This window comes from Nomascus leucogenys, chromosome 4, assembly GCF_006542625.1.
Source record: "Nomascus leucogenys isolate Asia chromosome 4, Asia_NLE_v1, whole genome shotgun sequence".
Lineage (NCBI taxonomy): Eukaryota > Metazoa > Chordata > Mammalia > Primates > Hylobatidae > Nomascus > Nomascus leucogenys.
Window position 1 is genome coordinate 58,424,446 of NC_044384.1, and position 18,878 is coordinate 58,443,323.

Genomic DNA, 18,878 nt, shown 5'->3' on the forward strand with positions numbered 1-18,878 from the left:
GCTCCTTTTCCAAATTCTGTTCACATCTTAGTAAACAGTCCCTCTACTAAACGCTCTTCAAATGACCTGGTTTGGGTCTGCCCTCTGATTCCTCCCAGGACCCCACCCAACACAGGCTCCACATTCAAGTCCTGTCCTGGCAGCACTGGCTTCCTTCTAGGGGCTGAGGGCCTCATGCCTCTGGCTTCAGATCAGCTCCCCGGACTGCAATCCCTTCCATGGACTCCGAAGCTAGGGTGGGGGATGCCCTGCGTGAAGCGGGATGTAGGCGTATGTGACTCCAAGGCCGGTGGCTTTTCCCTAAAGTAGCCCCACACATTTGACCGGTTCCTTTCAAGTGTGTTTGTCCTCCTAATAGACCAGCCACTCTTTGGTTTAAAGACAAACCAAAAGCTCAACTAAAGGCCCTCTCTGAGCTCGGCTTGTTGCTGCCCAGACATGGAGGTCGAATCCCAACCTTGGGAGATCCTGAATGAAAAGCCATCAACAAGACATGATTAAAACCCGCCCCTTTACTTGCTCAGCTGCCTGTGTCTCTCTGCCTTGGGAGAGAGCTTGCTTCTCCCCGCAGCACTGTGTGTTCTGGGCAGCGAACCTCCCTGTCACCCTCTGAGTCAGCCATGGCTGGGGTCCCTGTGCTCCGTGTCGTGAGCATGGCCTGTAGGGAGGGACACAGTAGCCAAGGGCAAACCACCTTTGTGAGTTCAGCAGAGCAAGGCTAAGGAAGCGCTCACTTTGTGGGGCAGCTCCTCAAGTGAGGAAGAGGAAGGAGTGGGATGGAAGAACCACAGGAAGGAAGACAGGCTGCGCTCCTCCTCATGCTGGTATCCAAAAGCTTCCAGATGTTATCCCCCACCCGCCTTCTGTGAACCTTTACTATCCTTCAAACCCCTTGACTCTGTTCTGAAACTACTCTCAGAGAAAAAACTGGGGAGCCTGTTGCGGTGGGGTTGAGGCAGGTAGAGTGGTCCACATGGTCAGCCCTAGCCCCTGGCTGGGGGAGCAGGGCAGCTCCAGCAACTCCAGGCTGAGGGTCACTATCAACAGCAAACCCCACAGACCCCTCCTCTTCCATTCCTGCCCAGAGCCATCCAGCACCTGCTGCCATAATGGACAGGAAGACCAGTGCTGCTTTTGGACAAAATTATGGTGTGTTCGCATGTATGTGTCAGAGTGATGGAAGGATCTCAATGATAGTTCAAAAAAAGGGTGAGGGGCTGGGCGAGGTGGCTCAGATCTGTAATCCCAGCACTTTGGGAGGCTGAGGCAGGTGGATCACCTGAGGTCAGGGGTTCGAGACCAGCCTGGCCAGCATGATGAAACCTCATCTCTACTAAAAATACAAAAGTTAGCTTGGCGTGGTGGCGGGTGCCTATAATCCCAGCTACTCAGGAGGCTGAGGCAGGAGAATCGCTTAAACCCGGGAGGTGGAGGTTGCAGTGAGCTGAGATCATGCCACTGCACTCTAGCCTGGGGAACAAGAGCAAAACTCCATCTCAAAATAAAAAAAAAAAAAAGGTGGGGGGTGAGGGGAGAAAGAGGGTCATGCGACCCAACATTAAGAGTGGTTGCCTCTGAAAGTGGGAGTGTGTTTCATTTTTAATCTCAGAATTCTCTGTACTTTGTTAACATTCTCCATGTTTTTCTTCTTTCTTCTTGTTCTCTCTCTCTTTCTTTCCTTTTTTGAGACAGTTTTCCTCTTGTCACCCAGAATGGAGTGCAGTGGTGCGATCTTGGCTCACTGCAACCTCCACCTGCTGGGTTCAAGTGATTCTCCTGCCTCAGCCTCCAGGGTAGCAGGGACTACAGGCGTGAGCCACCACGCCCAGCTAATTGTATTTTTAGTAGAGATGGGGTTTCACCATGTTGGCCAGGCTGGTCTCGAACTCCTGACCTCAGGTGATCCACCCGCCTCGGCCTCCCAAAGTGCTAGGATTACAGGACCACTGCACCCGGCCGACATTTTCCATGTTTCTGCATTAAGCTTTATTACTTTCATAATCAGAAAAAATGGAAAGAGTGCTGCATTTGCTATAATACAATTTATCAGAAGAAAATTCATGCCAGGCACTGCCATAGACCTGCGGTAATGCTGCAAGACAGAGGCCGGCAGGCTGCAGGGTGGGCCTTCACCATTGACAGTGGCCCCAGAGGAGCCCTCAGCATACAATACTTGCTGTTAACTGTTTAGAAAAGCCATTCATTCATTCATTCATTCATTCATTCTAGGAAACATTTTGTGCCAGGTACTAAGCCATTTAGCACAAACATACAGCTTCAGGACCTGGAAGAAAAACAGGGCCTTTGTGCAAATATGAGATGCATAATAACCATGAGAAGATAAGGGTAGAAAAGACTAGGGAAAATGGTACAGGCTAGGGTTGATAAAATTGTTTTTAGCCTATTACCAAGCTCTTCCTTAAATGTTTACCCAGAAAAGTATTTTGTGGCTGTTCAACAGTCATGTTTTCCAAGCATCTCCCCACTGGAGCTAGGTCTGGAGAGGATGCCAGTCCCTGAAGGCTCCTCTGAAGGCCGTTGGGGTGTCAGTAAATGCCTCTGCCTTCCAAATTCCTACACACCTCCTGACTCATGTCTCTCACTCCATGAAAGAGAAAAGAAAGTACTGACCGGAGGTCCCTGTGACAGCGCTGCTGTTGCTCTGGGGCCGCTCCAGGTCGATGAGCAGCTCATCGGAGTCATTCTCACTGACAGCAGCTCTCTCCTGCTCTTTCCCGCTGAGGTCCAGGGCAACAGTGGGTCCCCGGATGACCTCTTTTGAGACATAGCAGCATGCCAGACCCACCTCCTGCTCCAAGGCCGTGCGAGTTAAATAGCTTGAGTCAATTAACCGGAGGTCACAGTACTTCAAAGACCTGAACAAAAGTAATTATGTTGTTGGTGAGTCTATCTGACCAGGCACGCAGTGTGTATGTGTGCCTGGTGATCTGGATGCAACACACAGCAGTTAAAATAATAGGTTTCAGTGCCAGGTGAGCCTTGACCGAAACCTCAGCTCTGCCACCTCCCAGCTATTATGACTTTCACTTCTCTGTGCTTCATTTTCTTCGAATATAAAAAGAGTGGATAGTGTCGGGCTCATATGGTTGTTTTAAGGACTGAATACATGTAAGGCATTTAGGGCACCGCCTGACACGCACAGTGAGCATTCAACGAATGCTTTTATTGTTGTTGTTGTTGCCCTCCAGTCTATGGAGTCTAGATCCTTGAGGGGCGCAGGAATAGCAGATTAACAAAGACAAAGCACTTTATAAAAAAAAAAAATCCTGCTTTTCCTCCCTACCTCTCTGACATTTCTCAAATGTGGCTATCGCCCATTCCCAAAATTGCTGGGTGCTCTCTGGAAAGCTAAAAAAAAGAATAAAAGAAGGTTGTATGGCTGTATTTCTTATATTCCTGCATTAAACAATCCTCTTCTCATTACCTGCCAAACAAATGAAATGACTGGGCCATCAGCCAAGTTTTAATCATCAGTTCAGCTGGGCAACTGATGAAAAATGGAATTAATTATTGAAGTTGTACCTGGGAAAAGTTTCTCCAAGAGGATCTTTGCCAGTTAATATCACAATGCAAGGTAGACCATCTAAATCTTGGTATGTCCGAGGGATCCACTCTTCTGGTTCATTTCCTCTCCAACTCTATAGAAAGAGACCTGTATGTTAAAACTCTCATTTAAGTTTCCACCTTTTTTTACAGGTTTCTAAGTCCAGATTTTAGAAACACTGTGCTTTCAAATTACTCCACTAAGTGTTTATAGATGTGTATGTATGTATATTTTAACTGCTACTACATCACATATACAAGGCGCTTCTGTAGGAACGAGGGCTGTAGTTTTTTATCTCAGTAGGATAAAATGGAAGATGCTAGTATACCTCAGACATTAGTAACACAAGCCAAAAACACATACAATGTGAAATATCCCACCAGTGATGGAAACCTTACAGAAATCCTGGCTAAACTACCTGAATCCAGGCACTTAAACATACTTTCTTCACACATTGGAGAAATTCTTGGGATTGGAAGACTGAAAAAGAGTTTCAGTTGTGAATGACTCAGAAAAGAATCTCAGAATTCCATTAAAACAGACATTTCACCAAGAAAATAATGAAAACATTGAACCACTCTTGATAGTTATTTTCCCTCCTTCTTGCTTTACTGACTTTTAAAATAACTAACAAGCAATTATTGGCTTAGGGCCTTGAAAGAATCTCTCTCAAGAAAGCTAAAAATATAACCAGACCTGGATTGAGAAAAAAACAACAAAATGAAACTGCCCCTCATTTGGAGGGGTAATGTAATTGGCTCATGGTTTCTCAAAGAATCTATTATCAATTTTTCATATAAACACACATATACATAGACATACATATCTTTAATAAATGGAACACCAATCTTGAAAACATGAATATATCAATGAAAAGTAATCCCGCCAATTTGAAAAATATTCAAAAGTAAAATGATCTTACAGATGTGTCTATTTTAGAACAGAAAGAAAAATGACCATCTCTTAAGTAGATAGTTTCTACTACTTTTCATTAAGTGTGTAGCATGTACCTATACTTTTTATTACCTTTCTAGCAGGAGTTATTATAAGCAATGAACTGACATTTCTGATAATGTTTTAGGGGAACAGACTAAGAAGCAAGGTGTTAAGTAATGCATACAATTTTTTTTTTTTTTTGAGACGGAGTCTTGCTCTGTTGCCCAGGCTGGAGTGCCGTGGACAGGTGTGAGCTACCACACCCGGCCAGTAATGCATACAATTTTATTTTAAAATAGACTGGTACTTCCTTTGCTAAGCACAAAATGGGATAAAAAGAAAGTCACCAGGCAAAAGATAATAGGGTTTGATTGATGATTTGCTGATGCCTAGAAAAGGCTCAATAAAGAAAAGGCTCAATAAAGAAAAGCCAGTCTTTAGAAATAAACATTCCCACAATCACTTCAAATAAAATTTCTATAATTTGTAAAACTGGAAGAAGCTTAACCATTCTTAGGCTTTTACTTGTTTTCCAATCTTTTATTATGTACGTGCATACTAAGGGGAAATAGGGAATCTACATAACTGTTTACAAATTTCACAGACTTACTGTGTTTCAGAATAATCAATGTGTCAAAAAGATTTTTTTTAATGCTAGAAGAAAAAATCTCTGTAAAAATTTAACTTTCTATACCATTTCACGTCAGGGGGAACCATAACATTGTCTCATTTAAAGCAAACCATTCTGGAATAGAAATCACTTTACTGATCACCTTCACACTGGACACATGGTATCCCCGACACTGGGTTTCTCCCTGAATGTGTTTTATCTTCCAGAACTATCTCTATATAGGTCATGGCTTTACCAGGAAGAGGTCAGGTTATATTGATGGAATAACAGTTGAAATGTTTTACTGTATGAGGACTTTTTCTTTTTTTTTTTTTTTGAGACAGGGTCTCACTCTGTCACCCAGGCTGGAGTACAGTGGTGCAATCTTGGCTCATGGCAACCTCCACCTCCCGGGTTCAAGCGAATCTCCTGCCTCAGCCTCCTGAGTAGCTGGGATTACAGGCACCCACCACCACACCTGGCTAATTTTTGTATTTTTAGTAGAGATAGGGTTTCGCCATGTTGGCCAGGCTGGTCTTGAACTCCTGACCTCAAGCGATCTGCCTGCCTCAGTCTCCCAAAGTGCTGGGATTATAGGCGTGAGCCACTGCACCTGGCCTATATGAGGATCTTTATTTTCAGAAGATTAGTAGTCAAATCTCACTTTTACTCTTGACCAACCACAGCTAGCCAAACCCACTATAAAATGCTTTTCCATCACATTGCTCCTTCTGATGACTGATGGCTGCAGTTCTACTGTGCATCAATCAGGCCCTCAAGATGATTTTATTGCAGAAGCACTTAACACAAAAGATGGGATGATCACTGAGTTCAAGGATAATACAAGGCTTAAGACCAAGGACATCTAATGAAAGCTTCACCTGCCTTCTGGAGGAACTGACTTAAACTTTGTTTCCTTCCAAAGGGGTCATCATCAGTATAAGTTAACCACAATATGTAACAGGATAATTACGGCTAAGCACAAAAATAAGATCCCATAATAGAAGTAGTGTTGGATTTTACCCAAAAGTAGAGACAGAAGGCACAATCTTGCCATCCTGAAAATGGTGAAGGAGGTTGGTATCTTAGAAATAAATGAGTGAACCAGAATCTACTTGACAATTGCTTAGGATGTGAAATTCCCAACATGATCTCATATTTTTACTCCCACACAAATACAGAGTGTAAAAAAGACTGATGTGATCCAATGATTTTGAGAATTTGGGACTTGTTTATTTTTATATGTTTTTAAGAGATAGGGTCTCACTCTGTTGCACAGGCTGGAGTGCAGTGGTGGGATCATAGCTCACTGCAGCCTCAAACTCCTAGGCTCAAGTAAACCTCCTGCCTCAGGCTCCCAAGTAGCTGGGACTACAGGCATGAGCCATCACAATGGCCAGAATATGGGACTCTCTTATGTGTACTTGTTGCCTGGCAGCTGCTCATACCAATTGAGGAAGATGTCACTGCCTTGAGAAGTCATAACTTGAGGCCCCCTTCATTTAGGGCACAGTGATCCTCAATTAATGTCTCTTTGAAAGCCCTGCAGGTGATTCTGATGAGCTAGCAGCCAGGTGAAGACCTCAGGCCTTGACTGTGGTTTTCCAACAGTGGTCCAGAGGGGTAAATTATTTAGGACAGACTGATTTATACTGACTTAGTGACTGGCCCTTCTGAACACATGATTGAAGACTCTGTAAGTAGCTTCACTTATTCAGTGTCAACAGAGACCAGGAGAATACCCAGCAGCCTCACATGCATTTAGGTCATCTCTGGCAACAGATGTGGGAGACTCAGCATGGTGCTGCTGATTGTCCGCCTTTCCAAACTTTTTTTTTTTTTTTTTTTTTTTTTTTTGAGACAGTCTTGCTCTGTTGCCCAGGCTGGAGTGCAGTGGTACAATCTTGGCTCACTGCAAGCTCCGCCTCCTGGGTTCACGCCATTCTCCTGCCTCAGCCTCCCGAGTAGCTGGGACCACAGGCACCTGCCACCATGCCCGGCTAATTTTTTGTATTTTTAGTAGAGACGGGGTTTCACCATGTTAGCCAGGATGGTCTCGATCTCCTGACCTTGTGACCTGCCCGCCTCGGCCTCCCAAAGTGCTGGGATTACAGGCGTGAGCCACCGTGCCCAGCCTCCAAATTCTTCATCATTAGCAATATTCAAATGGCCTCAAGCCCGTAATTCATGTCTCCATGAATTATACTGTAAGAAGTGTTTCTGGAGTTTTGTTATTCATCCTTGGAATTCCACTGTAACGTAGTCTATGACTATAACATAAAATTGTGAACGTGTATCTATATATGAAACATAAATGTTACAACTTCTAAATTTAGGAGTTTCTATTTTTTGGACTATTTTATTTGTTCCAGTTGCTTATCAAGCTAATACAAGATATTTTGTCTGCATTTTGGATTATTCAATTTAGGTTAGCTAACTGAACACAAGAAGAAGATTTACATCTCCAGAACAATTTTTTTTTTTTTTTTGAGATGGAGTCTCGCTCTGTCGCCCAAGCTGGAGTGCAGTGGCGCTATCTTGGCTCACTGCAAGCTCCGCCTCCTGGGTTCACGCCATTCTCCTGCCTCAGCTTCCTGAGTAGCTGGGAATACAGGCACCCGCCACCATGCCTGGCTATTATTTTTTTTTTTTTTTTTAAGCAAAAACGGGGTTTCACCATGTTAGCCAGGATGGTCTTGATCTCCTGACCTCGTGATCCGTCTGCCTCGGCCTCCCAAAGTGCTGGGATTACAGGCGTGAGCCACTGTGCCCGGCCCAGAACAATTTTTGAACACTAAATAATCATCCCCAAATTAGAACTCTTAGAGATTATACAGCCCAATTCTCTCATTTTGTAGATGGGAAACCGCAGCCCAGGGTGAAACTGCAAATTCCCCCAAGACTGTGTGCCTTCTTTTCATAAAATTTGTGCTAAACCAGATTTTCCTTAACCCAGTTTAGCTCAGTATTTAATGTATAGGGTGCAGATACAAGTTGGTCTAACTCAGACATACAGTAGCTAGCTCAGTTCCATACCAACATGTAGGTGGATATTTGATTAAATGCTTTCTAATGGCTAGGCCCCACTGAATTATAGGCCCAGAAAAACCAAGTCAGGCATAAGGTAGGAGTTAGGTTAGTTGGTTGAGGGTTCTGCTCCTCCCACCCTGATGCCTGACAGGAAAGGAAGGGGAGAAGCAGTCAATCACTGGCCGTGCAGAGGGAGCAGTGAGGGACTCAGTCATGCACTAAACCCTTCTGTAGGGTGCCTGGCGAAGTCTCAGTCCAGCCAAAGCCTTGGGGCTGAGGGTCAAAGCAAGTAAAAAGAAATAACAAACTGTTGAGGAATCCACATGCAAGAGGGCTAGGAACAGTTCTGAGTACTGAAGATGAAACAGAATACTTTACCGACTCTAGACATTAGCTCACAGAGAGGCTAGATGAACAGAAAAGAATTAGTGAGTTGAGGATACTTAAAACATTACCCCATAGAGGTCTGAGAGGACAACCTACCTTTTTTTCTGAGAAAACAGATGGCCATGGGCTACATGCATCTTGAACTAGGCCAATAAACATGGGGTCAAATTGGGTCATCTCATTTTTTGCACCTGCAGTTGGAGAGCATGGAAGACCAACTGCATGCACTAACTGCATGCTATAAAGGGGCTGGGCAATCTTTTTTTTTTTTTTTTTTTTTGAGACGAGTCTCGCTCTGTCGCCCAGGCAGGAGTGCAGTGGCGCAATCTCGGCTCACTGCAAGCTCCGCCTCCCGAGTTCACGCCATTCTCCTGCCTCAGCCTCTCCGAGTAGCTGGGACTACAGGCGCCCGCCACCACGCCCGGCTAATTTTTTGTATTTTTAGTAGAGCCGGGGTTTCACCGTGGTCTCGATCTCCTGACCTCGTGATCCGCCCACCTCGTCCTCCCAAAGTACTGGGATTACAAGCGTGAGCCACCGCGGGGGCTGGGCAATCTTTACAAACTAGTTCTAATTAAGAAAGTGAATATGTCCGTTAATTTAGCCTTATCATTGTCATGGAATCACACATGTGATTCTATTAAACTCAGGCCCCTGAGCCACCTATGTAGGATTCCTAGAAAAGAGAAACAAATCATATTTTAAAGGAGAAATGTCTGTCCATTGCTAACCTTTAATCGCGCCACAAAGTGAGTTGCAACACTGAGTTCGGTGGTCGGGTTCCCAAGGATGATCTCAAACCGATACTGCAGACCCAGTTTGTCGCGCACCTCCTGTAGCCGCTCCTTGGCTAACATCGCCAGCTGCACTGAGGGCACCCTGATAATGAGCATGTGTCCCCTCCCACTTTTGTTTTTGCCTGGGGAGCTGATGAGGTCATCCATAATGCTGAGTGTTTCCGGTGTGCTGTGGTCTCGGAGTGACGCCATGGTGGTGAGAGCCATCAGGGCCTCAGAGTACTGCTGGATGAGAAGATAGCAGCGGACGACCATGCTGTGCAGCCTGGGGTACCTTCAACAGAACACAAGGCACTAGCACTCAGGCAGCAGGGCCAGCTGGGAGCAGCAAGGCCTGTGCAGGAAGAATGCAGATTAAGCATGGTGGGGAAGGGGCTACTGATCAGTGGTGGGGCTTTAGCTCTAGAATGACCTGGGATCCCACATCACTGGAAGGAAAAGGTTGAGCTTCCAAAGCATGCGAGTCAACCTGTTGGGATAAGTACAGCACATTAAAGGGGTTTAGAGATTGTCTAGAGACCCTCTCTTCTCAAAGTATGGTCTATAGACCACCAGCAGCAGCAGCAGCACCTGGGAGCTTGTTAGAAATGCTCAATCTCCCCACCCCAGACCTACTAATCAGAATCTGAAGCTTGACAAGACTCCCGGGGAATTGCATGCACGTTAAATTCTGAGACACACTGGTCTATTCCATTCATTGCCAGCATAGTCATCATGGATAATCCCTGGATCCTCACCTCTTGCTGGTGGTATTGGGTTAGAATGGCAGCACTGTCCACTTATTTCTCTGATATATAAGATTACAATACAGGAAACTGAGACATTAATGTAATATCTGTCGAGTATTAGACATAAAAAGGGTAATTATTACTACTAATCTGAGGTCAGCCTCACAGATAGCAATCTCTATCTTTCCATAAACTGTTCCTTGGTGCTGGAAAAACTTGGAGCTGACTGGAGAAATAGCACCCCCTAGTGTTGTAGCCTCATCACCTGAGACCTGGCTTCGTCAAGGGAGCCAAGCAAATCTGGGCCTGGTAGCAGCAGCAGCCTTTGGTACCATTTTCCCCAAGCCTGGACTGCCAGGGAAGAGGATCCCTTTGTTAAAATCGGCAGTTTTTATGATTATAGAGGAGGTAGAAAACAAATCTCTCCTTTTGGTGCCACGCCTCAGCCAGGCCTGATGACAAAATGAGTACGAATGGGCAAAGAGGACCCAGTTACAGGCATGAAGAGCTGCTAGTCAAGAAAGCAGGTGCTTGGCTACCCTGAGCACGCTGCCCAGTGGTACTTCTGCTGCTGAATAAAAATAAAAATTTTTAAAAAAGAAAGTAGGCTGGGCATGGTGGCTCATGCCTGTAATCCCAGCACTTTGGGAAGATGAGGTGGGTGGATCACTTGAGATCAGGAGTTCGAGACTAGCCTAGCCAACATGGTGAAACCCCATCTCTACTAAAAATATAAAAATTAGCTGGGCATGGTGGCAGGCGCCTGTAATCCCAGCTACTTGGGAGGCTGAGGCAGGACAATCACTTGAACCCGGGAGGTAGAAGTTGCAGTGAGCCAAGATCATGCTATTGCACTCCAGCCTGGGCAACAGAGTGAGAGTCTGTCTTAAAAAAATAAAAAAGAAAAGAAAAAGAAAGAAAGTAGGTGCTGGCAAAGTGGGCCCTGGGTCCAAGGTTGGCCAAGGCTCTCATGGAGCCTGGTAGAATAAGGCTGGGGCTGTGCACTTTCTTTCTGGTTGCCATTTGGTAGCAATGCAGCCACTAGCAGCTGGGTAGGCTGATGGGGGATTTCACCTTTGTTCCATTCTATAATTCTACTTAAAATACAACAAGTGGTCCACTGGCCTTGCACAGAAAACCTCCAGGTCAAAGAAATGCCAATGACAGCTATCAAATGAATAACACATGAACACTTTTGAGGTGTTTTAGAACTGGAAAAGGACCAAGATGCCCTGAATATGAACAACTCTGCTTTTTCTTTTTCTTTTTTCGAGACGGAGTCCCGCTCTGTCACCCAGGCTGGAGTGCAGTAGCGCAATCTCGGCTCACTGCAACCTTCGCTTCCCAGGTTCAAGCAATTCTCCTGCCTCAGCCTCCCGAATAGCTAGGATTACAGGCATGCGCCCAGCTAGTTTTGTATTTTTAGTAGAGACAGGGTTTCTCCATGTTGATCAGGCTGGTCTCAAACTCCTGACCTCAGGTGATCCACCCGCCTCAGCCTCCCAAAGTGCTGGGATTACAGGCGTGAGCCACTGCGGCCGTCCTTTTCTTGAGATGGAGTCTCGCTCTGTCGCTCGGACTGGAGTGCAATGGCACAATCTCAGCCCACTGCAACCTCCGCCTCCCGGGTTCAAGTGATCCTCCCTGCCTCAACCTCCCAACTAGCTGGGATTACAGGTGCCTGCCACCATGCCCAGCTAATTATTTTTTTTTTTTTTGTATTTTTAGTAGAGACAGGGTTTTACCATGTTGGCCAGGCTAGTCTCGAACTCCTGACCTCAGGTGATCCACCCACCTTGGCCTCCCAAAGTGGTGGGATTACAGGCATGAGCCACCGCGCCTAGCCCACTCTGCCTTTTCATAGAAAGAGAATGAGTTCAGGGGCAGAAAGAAGTTCGGTTGCTTGTCCCAGTTCATACAACTAATCAGAGACAAAGAGGTCTAGATTTTATCCAGTCTCTAGCAATGTCTTCACACATTGCAAGGATTTAGCTGGTTGGGTAGAAATGAAGAAATCCTTCAGTTCAATAAATCCTGGGCTGGTCCCTTCAGGTATTCAGTAAGTCATAGCTACTATTAGGCTGGGGTGACTGGGTTGGAGGAAATAAGTATAGATAATCTATGTTTCAAGCTTAATGCTTTTTGCTGGGCCACGTAGAAAAGCCAAAGTTAGAATAAATGGTAACTTTGATATCTGGCATTTCTGTTTCATACTCTGAAAGAATCATGAAGTTAGAAGTGCACAGTTTCTCCAATCTGTCGTGCTTGCATTAAACTATACTTACAACTTTTGTAGCACAAAACTACAATAGGAAGTTGATGGGATCATTATTTAAAATAAAAGTTAGGAAACTCTGAATGATGTTACCAGAAAAAGAAGATGCATTTCAAGCTGGTGGATATAACAGGTGGGTAGGAACGCTTAAAGGGGGTACTCATGGAATGATTTTGGAAAATTAAGACTACATGTGCTGTGAAAGGATTAATGTCACAGTGTCAGTTAAGACTTCCCAAATCCAACAGCTGCAAAAATATCAAACCCTACTTGAGCTGTGCTCTTTCCGGATGCAGTATTATAATTTGCTGAATAGAATGCATCCATAGGTCCTCATTTTAATTTCCTTTTCTTTTTTCTTAGCAAAATTATGGGCAGGTTTGTTACACAGATGTTAAATAATATGATCAATTAAAGCCATTCTAAGAACTACAGCTACTAAAAATTAGAATTTGCCTCATAAAATAAAGCCCAATCGCCCCAACATTGGATGATCAAACAGAATACTGTGGAGGGCAGAAAGGGACCTTTATTAGGTTAGGTAAATTCTAATGTCTCTACCTACCTCTGAATCTATGATTCAAGGTCACAGAGGGAAAAAAACTCTTTCAGAGTTTAATCTGGAAATGGGGATTTTTTTTTTCTTTTTTTAGAAAAGGGAAGAGAAGACAGCAGTTATGTTCCTTAATCCCTAAGGCCAGGGACTGGAGGAGGCGCCCCAAGAACTGAATTCACCTCAATTATCTGATTGCGCTTTAATTTCTTCCAGTGTATACTTCAAATCTCATAGTATAGTTTTTACTGAATCATCTTAGGGTCCTTGCCTGTGGTGGACAGGGAAGAAAAGAGGGAAAAATGTCAAAGTCTGAGGTGTAGGGTAGGAGAGGCCGGAGCTCAGAGAAGTGGGACTTTTTTTTTTTTTTGAGACGTAGTCTCGCTCTGTCACCCAGGTTGGAGTGCAGTGGCGTGGTCTCAGCTCACTGCAAGCTCCGCCTCCTGGGTTCACGCCATTCTCCTGCCTCAGCCTCCTGAGTAGCTGGGACTACAGGCGCCCGCCACTACACCTGGCTAATTTTTCGTATTTTTAGTAGAGACGGGGTTTCACCGTGTTAGCCAGGATGGTCTCGATCTCCTGACCTCGTGATCCGCCCACCTTGGCCTCCCAAAGTGCTGGGATTACAGGCGTGGGCCACCGCGCCCGGCCAGAAGCGGGTCTTGAATAAGCAAATCCCTCTCTGCCCTATTCATCTCCTGATGATAGCAATGAAGCATGACCGGGAGCTGACTCAGCGTGAAAAGTAGTGCAAGGGCCCACTTTGGTTGTATTTTCCTTTATTGGTCTTGGATGATCACATAAAACAATCGTAGGGCATCTTAGGAAAGGCTGTTTTAATTTGGCCTTTGCATGTCATCTGCAAGGGCTCCAGCAAACACCCCGTGGCACTGACACAAAAGGCTTTTGGCTATTTTAGATCTGCAAGTACAGCTAGAGAGAAGAGCAGAAAGCCGTATTTACTATTTACCTCTCCAAGAGTGTGTTCACCATTTTTTCAAAAGTCTCGTCACATCTCAGAAGTGGGCTCGTGATCCCCCACTGCAGAGACTTGCTGTACTCATTCAAGCCAAAGTACAGCTTCTCCTTGCAGCCCACGTCCTCCTGGTTCAAAATACAGAGCAAAAACCCAATGAGGACAGGATACAGCGTGTCTTGTTTTCCAGAAAGTGGGGTTTACAGAAATAACCCCTGTAAGAGGTTATTTCCTGACAAGTAAGAAAAAATACTGTTTCATTATGTAACCGGACACCAACTCTGCAGTCAGCTCTGAGGCACTAAGTGAAACTTCTTTTCATTTCAAAGGAACTGAATATGTGATTAGTGGAGAGTTGACACACTTCCTTCAGGCACATGGTTCGTTTTCTTTTTCTTTTGTTGGGATACACAAGGTCAGCCAGCCTCAATTCTCAGCCTTTTTCCCTGCTGGAAGTAGTTCCCTATACAGATAAATAGGCTCTCCTCAGAACGCTCTAGAGATTGACAAACTCCTCTGTTACAGAAACCTTAACTTTTCTGACATCATTTCATAATGATAACTCATAAAAGCTTTTCTTTGCAAACAAATTTTACTTTAAAAATGGAATATATGCTTTCCTTAAACAAGATCCACAGTATTTAACGTAGCCCCCTCTTGATGAGTCAGTCATCACTATGAAAATGAATAGCTATTTTAGGCCTTGACACAACGATGCCCTCAGAGAATCTTGAGAAGTGTGACAAGTTGCTTATCCTTAAACTCAGAAGCTCTACGATATTAAATAAGCTTTTTGAGTTCATGAATGTTTTTGTTTATAGTTTTCTTTTGCATCTTTTCTACATTAGTTTTTTACAGTCACTTCTTGCTGTCATGTTGCCTGTGTCATTTGGTCTCACTTTTGTTATTTTATTTTTGAGACCAAGTTTTGCTCTTGTTGCCCAGGCTGGAGTGCAATAGTACGATCTTAGCTCACTGCAACCTCTGCCTCCCGGTTTCAAGCGATTCTCCTGCCTCAGCCTCCCGAGTGGCTGGGATTACAGGCGCCCACCACCACGCCTGGCTAATTTCTTTTTTGCATTTTTAGGAGAGACGGGGTTTCGCCACGTTGGCCAGGCTGGTCTTAAATTCCTGGACTCAGGTGATCCGCCCGCCTTGGCCTCCCAAAGTGCTGGGATTACAGGCGTGAGCTACTGTGCCTGGCCCACTTTTGTTATTTATTATGTGTTGACATTTTAATTTAAGCACTCTCCAACTCATAAAGGAAATAAGGCCACTTTAAAAAATGTAATAAGATAAAGGCTGGGCACGGTGGCTCACGCCTGTGAACCCAGCACTTTTTTTTGAGACCAGCCTGGCCAATATGGTGAAATTAGCATCTCTACTAAAAATACAAAAATTAGCCAGGCGTGGTGGTGGGTGCCTACAGACCCAGCTACTCAGGAGGCTGAGGCAGAAGAATACCTTGAACCTGGAGGTGGAGATTGCAGTGAGCCGAGACTGCACCACTGCACTCCAGCCTGGGCAACAGAGCGAAACTCCATCTCAAAAAAAAAAAAAAAAAAAAAAAAATATATATATATATATATATATATAATGTATTAAGATAAAAATAAATTAAGCAATCAGAGCAAGAAAAAGCAAGGGTAAGAGAAGGAAGATTGGGCCAAGAATAAAGTAAGTATTCCCTAAAATGCATGCCAGCAGCTTCTGCACATTTTGTTAGAAGTGGGCTACAAATTTGGTAGCCCAAATTCTGAGCTTTTTTTTTTTTTTTTGAGGAGTCTCACTCTGTCACCCAGGCTGGAGTGCAGTGGCGTGATCTCGGCTCATTGCAATCTCTGCCTCCTGGGTTCAAGCCATTCTCCCGCGTCAGCCTCCCAAGCAGCTGGGACTACAGGCACGCACCACCACGCCCAGCTAATTTTTGTATTTTTAGTAGAGATGAGGTTTCACCATGTTAGCAGGCTGGTCTCGAATTCCTGATCTCAGGTGATCCACCTGCCTCGGCCTCCCAAAGTGCTGGGATTACAGACATGAGCCAATGTGCCCAGCTGGTTCTAAGCTTTTCAGTAACCATCTAAAGAGAAACAACTGTATGATTTATAAGGTCCATAAGATAAAAATAAAGCATGTTTTAACTGGCAGCTTTTAATTTTTTGAGGCCCCCCAAAACCGTGCTTTTAGGAATAGGGTTTGAGAGTAAACAGGCTTTATGAGAGCACCGGAATATGTTCTTAGAGATACTGGAGACTGACAACACAGATTGAATGACATCTATTTTCAAGGCTAGAAGCCTTTGCTTATTTCCTTCTGGGCTTAGCTGTGTTCTGGGTAACTGTGTCAAATAAGTCATTTCACAAGGAAAAAAGTCATTGATCTAAGTTTCCCTCCTCATCTGGACTGCAGACACAGAGTCATTTGGAAAAGCTTTATGAAGTGTGTACTTGGTCTTCACGTTTCCCTCTCACCCTTGGCCCGTTTCTTTGGGAAAATATCAAATCCTATTCCGAGCCTGCTGCTCTTCCTGACACAGCATTAGAACTGCTGGATATGATGCATCCACCTTGCGTCCACCTGTTCTTGTTTTTATTTCTCTCTCTTTCTTCTTAGGAGGTTGGTAAATAGATGGCCTATGATTAACTAGAGCCAGTATGGGTTTTGAGAACTAGAGCTACTAAAAATTAGAATTAGAAGTGAACGTTTTCTCCATCTGTTCTGTTTGCATTAAACTGTAACTATGGTTTTGTGTTACAAAAGTTTTAATAGAAATGAGTGGAACCATCCTTTAAACTATGAGTTATGAAACTGAATGATTTTACTATAAAGATACGTTTCAGGTATTATAAATCGTATGACTTATTGAATCACTATTTATGGGTGGAGAATGTCCCTTCTCAGAAGGCAAACTCCCCGCTGTGGAAGGCCTGCCCTCTCAGTGACTCTCCACGCTCCCTGTGCTTTTGCTGCTGTCTCTGCCTTTGCTCCTGTCCAACGCTCTGCTCTCCAGACGCTGTTCCCTGGAAGGTCACCAAGGACTCCTGAGGCCAACGCCAGTGGTGATGACTTGTTGGCCCTTGGCCTCACTACCCTCTTGGTAGTTCTCTTTGTTATTTTCTTCCATGATTCTAACCACACCAGCTGCTTCAATAATCATTGTTTGTAAAAAAAAAAAAAATATCTGTAATCTACACGATGGTGTGCTCACCTGCATCTTAACTCAAAGTCAGTCTCATCTGCCCTCCACAAATCAAACTTCTTTCGGGCCAGGCATGGTGGCTCATGCCTATAATCCCAGCACTTTGGAAGGCCGAGGAGGGCAGATCACTTGAGGTCAGGAGTTCAAGACCAGCCTGGCCAACACGGTGAAACCCCATCTCTATTGAAAATATAAAAAATTAGCCGAGCGTGGTAGCACATGCCTGTAATCCCAGCTACTCAGGAGGCTGATGCAGAAGAATCGCTTGAACCCAGGAGGCAGAGGTTGCAGTGAGCCGAGATCGTGCCACTGCACTCCAACCTGGCTGTCAGAGTGAGACTCCATCTCAAAAAACAAAACAAAAAACTTCAACTTCTTTTTTCCAACTAAAGAGAACGCCTCAAAAATATTTCTGGTTCTTCTCTCTCCCTGAATAAACAAATCCTAGAAAATGTACCACGTCTCCCATCCATTTTACTACCAGGACCATCATTCTGATTCATGTATTTGTTCATTCTAACCCAAATTATCAGAAAAGCCACTGACTGATCTACTTCTAATCACTTTGACTGAGCCTCTAGATTGAATGAACTGCCTCTCAGTAGCTATTAAAGCTGAACATATGAGTACTTGATGACACAGCAATTTCACTCTCAGACACCCAAAAGAAATGCATACATACGTTTACTAAAGGGTGTGCCAGGATGTTACAGCAGTACTATGTAAAATAAAATAGAATGGATACATGAATTGTGGTGGAGTCATATAATGTAACACACACACAGAGCAAAAAGAATGATTTACGATTCATGAAAACTACAAATTTCACAAACATAATGTTGAGCAAAGGAAGTCAGATAGAAGAGAGTACATACTCCATATTTCCATTTATATAAGCTCCATACTGAGCAAAACAAATCTGTAGCACAGGAGGCCACTGTTACCCTTTAGTGGGGGTGCCTAGAAGGGACACAGGACTTCCACGGTGGTGGTAATATTCTGTTTCTTGATCTGAGTGTTGGTCCCACAGGTGTATTTAGTTTGTGAAAATTCATCAAGCTGTACATTTACATTGTTAATATAAACAAGAAACAGGTAAATTCTAATAATGCCATATATATATATATACATACATACATATATATATACTGTTGCTCAAAAATCCTTAATGCCTGTATAATAAGTGTAAACTTTGCTAGCCTGGCACTCATAGCCTCATGTGTATATTTCCAGTCTTCTTTTGCATCCTATCCAGCATTCTCTGAAAAATGCCCACAGCTTTCTCCTCTGTGTCCCCTGCCCACACTGCTGCCAGGAGTGCCTCCTCCTGCACCCATCCCCCTGCCCAGGCCTTCCTGTCTTTCCAGGGCCATCCCCTGTTCTCTCTTTTCCACGGAGCTTCCCCTGGACCTCTCAAATAAATGTGACTCCTCCCTCACTTCAACTCCCGGAGCATTTTGATTTTTTGAAATTGTCTTATTCTCCTCTGGATAATAGTGACTTAGATATGTACTTTGCTTTCTCCTCTAAACTATCAGTTTTCTTTTTCTTTCTTCTTTTTTTTTTCAATCTGTCACCCATGCTGGAGTACAGTGGTGCTATCTCGGCTTTTTGCAACCTCCGCCTCGCGGGTTCAAGTGATTCTCCTGCCTCAGTCTTCTGAGTAGCTGGGATTACAGTTGCCCACCACCACACCTGGCTAATTTTTGTATTTTTAGTAGGGATGGGGCTTCACCGTGTTGCCCAGGCCGGTCTCGAACTCCTGACCTCAAATGATCTGCCTGCCTTGGCCTTCCAAAGTGCTGGGATTACAGGTGTGAGC

At 44.4% G+C, this 18,878-nt stretch overlaps 1 protein-coding gene across 1 annotated transcript in view; it reads right to left on the reverse strand.

The window, feature by feature from the left end:
• GREB1L (GREB1 like retinoic acid receptor coactivator) overlaps positions 1–18,878 on the reverse strand; it is a 296,713-nt gene that overhangs the window by 25,200 nt on the left and 252,635 nt on the right. The window contains exons 18-21 of the mRNA XM_030810667.1: positions 13,852–13,985; positions 9,260–9,599; positions 3,544–3,659; positions 2,632–2,876 (exon numbers count right to left, since the gene is read on the reverse strand). Of these exons, the coding sequence (XP_030666527.1) occupies positions 2,632–2,876; positions 3,544–3,659; positions 9,260–9,599; positions 13,852–13,985 (835 nt within the window). The remainder of the gene's footprint in view (positions 1–2,631; positions 2,877–3,543; positions 3,660–9,259; positions 9,600–13,851; positions 13,986–18,878) is intronic.